The 7231-nt window shown below is 42.8% G+C and overlaps 1 protein-coding gene across 1 annotated transcript; it reads right to left on the bottom strand.

Annotated features, from left to right (window-relative positions):
• Nucleotides 1–904: 904 nt before the first annotated feature.
• On the bottom strand, nucleotides 905–1501 carry LOC142109397 (E3 SUMO-protein ligase NSE2-like). The gene has a single exon (XM_075193569.1). It carries the CDS (start codon nucleotides 1499–1501, stop codon nucleotides 905–907), a length of 597 nt encoding a protein of 198 aa, XP_075049670.1.
• Nucleotides 1502–7231: the final 5730 nt, after the last annotated feature.

The following is a 7231-nucleotide window of genomic DNA, read 5'->3' as shown; positions in this document are numbered from 1 at the left end:
TGGAAAGATGATGTTCATCAAAATGAACTACAATTTCCATGAGGAAGGCCTTTACCACCAATTTCATCAAAGTACAGAGACTTCTGTAATGGTAGAGTCCATCGGGGATGAATTAATAATGTGTGAGGATGAAGAACACACTGATGAGGGTGAAGATGAGGATGAAGCTGAGGATGATGTCAACAACATCTTGCCACAGTAGAGTTCATTAACAGCACTGTTAGCTTAGGTGCCTTAAGCCCATTGTTAGCTTGTTTTGTGGGAGCCCAAACAAACCAAGCACATCAGTCACAAAAATGGCACTCCTTGTCGCTAAAGTGTTTGGTTTGTTAAAGTGTGCATGTCCTTTTTAAGATCCAACATAAGTGTGGGTGGGAAGGCCCAAGGACAATTCCATATTGGACCTCTTTTCCTTTCAGCTACCACTGTGTACCAATGTTACCTAGATGTACTATATACTGTTGTGTGCTTTGCAAAACTTAGCTTTCGCCAAGACACCCATTGATGATGCAGATGACTCAATGCAACATTTTGACATCTGGTCTGGACTACTGTAAAAGAATTGTCCAAAATTATTGACACCTCTGCTGTAACTCCACCTGATCCTACTATCAACATCCAAAGAATGGTGGAGGATTATTATTTATTTATTTTTTTAAAGGTATAAAGACAACAGTTTTATTAACAAAGAACAACGTTGCTTGCTGAAGTAATGTAAGCATGTGTGTCTAAATAGACGTGTATATGTATTACTCAAATCTTCCACTTTCTTGCTGTTTCATCAGTATTGCACAAAGTGTTTGTAATCTGCACTTTACGTCAAAGGTACCTAGCTATATTTAAATTTTTGGGGGATTGGGGTCGATTCGAAGCTCCGTGATGACCTTGCTTTTTGCTGTGAATGTCAATGGCTCTTTTTTAGTGCATTGTCTGGAACAAGATCCGATATACTCATGTCAGAGTGATCACAGCCAATTTTTTGACACCTGGCAGATTTACCCTTCTGAAGTTTGTTTTTAATTATCCTTTCAATTACTTCACTCTCGCACGTGTGACCACATACTTTGTTTTTCACTGGGTTCACCATCTCCAACTGTGTAAGAGGACAAGTGAAAGTCCCAGTGCTCTGGGTGACTGTGATTTCTTCGTCTTCCTTTTCCAAAGCTTCATCTGCAGGGGCCAGTGACACACCCATTTGTTTTCTTGGGTCTCTTAGCTGTTCTTTAAACTGGACATATTTATCGTCCTTCCGCAGGGCTTCCTCTGTATTATTCTTCTGAAGCGCAGTGTATCTCTCATGTACAAGCTCTTTTAAATCCTGGATCTTATCCGGTGGGTCATGTTTTAACCTAAGTATGGTCTCCTCAACTACATCTATATATTGGTTTAAATCTCTGTTCAATGCAGCGCATTCCAACATGATGGATTCCCTGCTGCCCACATGTTCCGTGTCACAGTCTGTTTGAAGAAGATCAAATGCCATTTCAATTGTAATATCCATTCATGTGTCTACATAAGTTTGACAGTTCTTCAGGGATGAGAGGGAGGTATCCAGAGAGGAGAAGGAGATTTAAGATGCAGCACGAGCAGACATGGTTTAAAAATGTAGAGTTCATTGACAGCACTGTTGGACTTACGGCAGCTAAGCTATTGGTAGCTTGTTATGTGTGGGTCCATACAAACCAAGCACTTCAGCCACAAAAGTGGTACTCCTTGTCGCTGGAGTGCTTGGTTTGTTAAACTATACATGTCCTTTCTAATATCTTACATAAGGGTGAGTGGGAGTACCCAAGGACAATTCTATCTTGCACCACATTTTTTCTGCCACTGCTGCTTCTTTGCATCCAGCCAGCTCACTGCAGTATTTGTCTGAACATGGATGAAAATAATATTGTGCTCTGTGAGGTGGTCAAAATTGACTGGAAATTACTGGAAATTAGTGTTATTGAGGTTAATAATAATAATAATAATGTAGAAACAAATAAAGAGCAAAATTATATGATTTTAGCATATTTTAGCATTTTTTGTGAAAAATACAGATCCAAAACAGATCCAAAAGCCAAAATGAGGGCGGCTTTGCCAAACCAAACCAAAATACCAGGATCAGTGAACATCTCTAATTACTATTACCCAAAGGGAGACAAAACCCTGTGCCGAATAGCACTGGCTGCCATTAAGGGCTTGTAGATCTTACCCTCTGCACCCAAATCCACATGTACACAGCAACATCTAAGTACTCTTAACCCAAACTATTTCTAATTTTCACTAAAATTACTACATTCTCCTATGACTGCATTGTCCTGCCCTGCCATAATTTTCTCACAAAAGTGAATGAGGATCTACTTACTGTAAAGTCAAAGGGTCATTTCTCCATACTCATTTTCCTGGACCCCTCTGCTGCTTTTGATATAATTGATCACCCTATACTCCTACACACCCACAACTTCAATGGCCTTTGTGACACAGTTCTTTCATGTGTCACTTCCCACCTAATGAACCACTCCTTCAGTGTTTCTACCTCTGGCACATCTTTCCCTCAACTCCCACTATGTGTTGGGGTCCCATATGACTCTGTTCTTGGCCCTTTACTTGTTTCACTGTACATTTCTTCATTTAGAGAACTAATGTGCTCATTTGGCCTCTAGTACCACTTCTATGCTGAGGACACCCAATTCTATATCTTTTCCCCTGACCTCTCCCTATCTGTACAATCTCGTGTAACCAACTGTCTTTCTGCTATATCCACATCAATGTCCCAATGCTACCTAAAGCTCAACATGTCCAAAATAAAACTTGTCATCTTCCCTCCTCCCAGAGTCGACATCTCCCAGAAATCTCCCTCACTGTCAATAATATTATGATTTCCTCAGTCTGCCAAGCCTTAGTGTCACACTTGACTCTGCCTTCTGCTTTATTCCTCCCATCCAGACTCTTTCCCAGTCCTGTTGACTTCACCTTAGAAACATTGCCAGATTTTGCCCTTTTTTACCCAACATGCTACCAAAACTCTTATACATTCTCTTATTATCTCCCGTCTTGACTACTGCAACCTCCTGCTATCTGGCATACCCGGCACCCATGTATCACCACTAACAAACTATCCTAAATTCTGCTGGAAGACATAGTTTCCTCTCTTACTTCTCAACATCTGCTGCACCACTTTGCACATTCCACACTGGCTCCCTGTGTCCTCCAGAATCCAGTTCAAGTTACTCACCCCAACCTACAAAATTCTCAACAACACCACCCCATCATTCATCTCGAATATATTATCAAAATACTTTCCAGCACTCTTAGATCAACCTCTAATCTACACCTTCTCCTGTGCTGTCACCCACTTATGGAATTCCCTACCATGCTCAATCAGGCTTTCCCACAACTTTCCAATTTTTAGACTCTCTCTGAAACCCTATCTCTTTTTTAGAGCTTACGTTATCCCCATTGATTTGTTGTTGGGATACCGAGTTTATCTGGCAAAACTATATACAGGGGTACTTTACTATGCCAGGGAAGTCTACCCATTACCGACTAGGGAAAATGGATTTAGTAAGTACAAAAGTACATTTATTGTGATAAAAACAATCTCTATAATATTATATACAAACAGTAAATAAATGCCAGGCAGTTTTACCCAATTATCTGTCCCTTACCCCATTAACTTAAGGAGCTTCAGTCACCTGTATGTCCTGACTTTCAGAATCCAAGACCCATGGAGTTCTTCTGAGCTGCAGATGTACAAGCAGGAAACTCAGTCTAGCAGAAGCCTAGACCTCAACGCTGGAGTTCATCCCAGGATCAAATCAAAAGGAAAGACAACCCAAAATCCCTGGATCTTACTCTTCCCTGTCTACCTTGAAGATTTCCGCAGCTTCAGGGGCTGGGTCAGGGGTGGCCTTAGATAGTGGGATCCTCTGAGAGTGGCTGCCTGTTAAAAGTGGCTGTTATAGGGCTATCCCTTCTTATCCTAATACCTCCCTTGGATCCCTGCTGGATTGACTCCAAGGAATCTGGTGGAATACAACCTGAGACAATGGGGACATACTCAGGTTAATTGAGAGGCAAGGTCAATATTATTAAATGACACTCCCAATATTAACCCCTTACAAGGTTTTTCAGCCAGAATTAGTTTACAAATGGTCAGGACTATCTGAAAGGAGGGGGGAGCATGAATGCAACTACCGCCCCTTCACCTGTGTCCTGGAACTGGACCCCATCAGATGCTTATCCATAACCCACCCGGATTCAAATTGAGAACAATGCACATCAGAATCACTGCAAGTACAACAAACACATTTTTACAATTAGTAACATACAATGAAAAAGTTTCCAGTATAGGCATGGCCACAATGTATCCTTGTAATTAGAACCTGCATTTGTACTCTGGTGAGCTGGGGAACATTGACACGGCTATGATAATAATAATAATAATAATAATAATAATAATAATAATAATAATAATAATAATAATTAATAATTATAAGTGTCAAAATGTGCATGGCCGCAAGAGCTTTCTGGCAGTTGTAGACAGTGTCGGACTGGGGCATGAAGGGCCCACCGGGGGACTGCAACGCTAGGGGCCCACCAGAGGGGGTGTGGCCAGCCATCATAGAAGCGAGACCAGACACTAGAGGGGGAGTGGTCAGCTCACGAAGGATAGCTAGCCCCATAGTGTTGTATATAAAGAATGTAGTGTGTATATAAAAAATACACAGTCTTGACCTGCCCCTTAGATTGGGCAGAACAGTCACCAAAAATCGGGATTGTCCCACTAGACCAGGCTTGGCTAACCTGTGGCACTCCAGGTGTTGTGAAACTACAAGTCCCAGCATGCTATGCCAATATATAGCAGCCTATTGCTGGAAGAGTATGCTGGGACTTGTAGTTTCACAACACCTGGAGTGCCACAGGTTAGCCAAGACTGCACTAGACAGACTGTCCTACCTGTTCTTGTCACTTCTACCACCTGTGGCTGCTGGTTTCTTTATTTGCGGCTTGTCTGGATCCAGGAATGTTGGCGGCCCTATTTGGAAAAAATAATGGCGTTAAATCAATAGGACCCACAATTAATACTTTTCCACCACCTACCACACAAACATTACTTTGCCACAAGCCCGCTGTGCCATCAGACACACACTAGTTCCCCTTAATCACCATGCAGTGCCTCCTTATGATCACACTGTGCCCACCATGCTGCTTTTGCTCCCCCCCATCTCCTGGCCCCCTTTCATCACCCTGTGCCATGCTGACCTGGCCCCCCTTCACACTCTGCCATGTTGCTTTTGCCCCTCTTCACACTGTGCATGCTGCTTTGGCACTCTGCCATGGTAGTTCACATGCTCTTATGCCTCATCTCTCATGGCCTTATTGCACCTCTCTCTCATGCCCTTATTGACCCTCATCTTACATGCCCTTATTGCCCCTCATCTTACATGCCCTTATTGCACCTCTCTCATGCCCTTATTGACCCTATTCTTACATGCCCTTATTGCCCCTCATCTTACATGCACTTATTGACCCTCATCTTACATGCCCTTATTGCCCCTCTCTCATGCCCTTACAGCCCCTCATCTCTCATGTCCCTCTCCCCCAAAATGACAGGCTGCTCGCTGCTGCAACGCTGCGCGCTTTACTAACCTTATCATCAATGGCTCCTGCATTCTTCGTGTAGTTCCTCTGGGCGGCAGGACGTCTCCAACATGGGCGGGTCTTCTTCCAAGATGAGTCATGTGACTCATCTACCAATGACTGTCTGCATGGCGCATGTGCAGAGAGCCACAGTCGCGTCTGTGCTCTATGCACTGAAAAGACAGTGCAGTGCTGTCAGTGTCACCTGACCTGCCTGTCAACCGAAGAACGGACCCGGGCGGGGGCGTGGCTAACCAGCGTCGGGGCCTACCGGAGGATCACCCGGTTTCCCGGCAGGCCAGTCCGACGCTGGTTGTAGAACTAAAAGCACCAGCATGCTCTGACATGCTCTGACAATCAAGGAATAGCTGGAAAATGCAATTCCACAAAACTAAGCAATACAGGAAAAAACCCACTGATTTTCACAGCAGTATAATTGAACTACAAACTGTCTCAAGCCCTTGTAGACCATTTTATTACACATCTACTGTAAATCCAAACAGAATTTTCTTCCTGAAGTAATCCATAGGGAATCTTTATCCACGATTTAACCTAAAAAGAAATAAAATAATAGACCATAAGAGACCAATACAGTTGTTCCTTATGGAGAACCACTGCTAAATGATTTAGAACTAAGTGGATCTAAAGTAAGTGTAGAGTTATGCATGTGTAACTGCTCAATCACATCGAGGCCAGTGAGGTAAACCACTTGTAACTGATGTGACAGAGTCACTAGATTAGTGTTGAATGGCAGAGGGATGTGTCCCAGGCTTTCTGCCTTTTGTGCTTTAAAGCACCAGAGAGATTATTTTTGTGTGTGGGAAATTTCCCAAATAATGACTTGCACCTGAGTGGTGCCAGTAAAAAGCTGCAAAGCAGCTCAGTCATTCTCTCAGACTTTGGGAGGTCTCCTGAGAGAATCTGCTAATGGTGAGCAATTATCTAAATGTTTGGTATGTGTGGGGGACATAAGGTCTTACGGAATGTTTAGTTAGTGATGGACAGGCAAGGCCTTTTATTTATGATTTGAATATTCTTAATAAAACTGTCTGAGGTCAGTTGTACCGAAAGCCCTGTGCTTTCTGTTGTTCACTACCATCTACCCCAGGAGATGGCACCTGTTCCCCTCACGTATTCACACTGGTTACAATCCATTTCAAGAATAAAAAATACAGCATGCAGGTTTATGCCAGAAATCCTTGTAACCCTGCACTGTAAAGAATAAAACACATATTGATTGACACACGTAAGAGAATACAGTAGCATGGTCTACTACAGTACAGCAGTTACAGTACTGGTGCTGAAGCAGCAAGCACAGAAATGTAACCGTGAGCGCACCATCCCTAAAGTCACCATTTCACCTGACGAACTAACATACGGTAATGTATTGTACAAAATAAACAGGGAAATGCACAGTAGCTCCAAAGCTGCTGGTATTTGGTGTGTGGGCCGAGCACCCAATTGTTTCTATTGCCAACATATACAGGGCATGAAATGGGACCTTTTATAGCCTGTGGATTGTATTTGTAAGTGTACAGAAATTACAATGTTATAGTAAACTTTTTATTGCAGCGTGAAAACATGCATTGGTGTACAAAGTAATTAA

This window comes from Mixophyes fleayi, chromosome 1 (genome assembly GCF_038048845.1).
Source record: "Mixophyes fleayi isolate aMixFle1 chromosome 1, aMixFle1.hap1, whole genome shotgun sequence".
Classification (NCBI taxonomy): Eukaryota; Metazoa; Chordata; class Amphibia; order Anura; family Limnodynastidae; genus Mixophyes; species Mixophyes fleayi.
Note: the sequence above shows the minus strand (reverse complement) of the source record. Positions and strands in the feature narration are given on the sequence as shown.

Coding starts and splice junctions, on each gene's coding strand:
- LOC142109397 (XM_075193569.1), bottom strand. CDS start 1,501: ATGGATATTACAATTGAAATGGCATTTGATCTTCTTCAAACAGACTGT.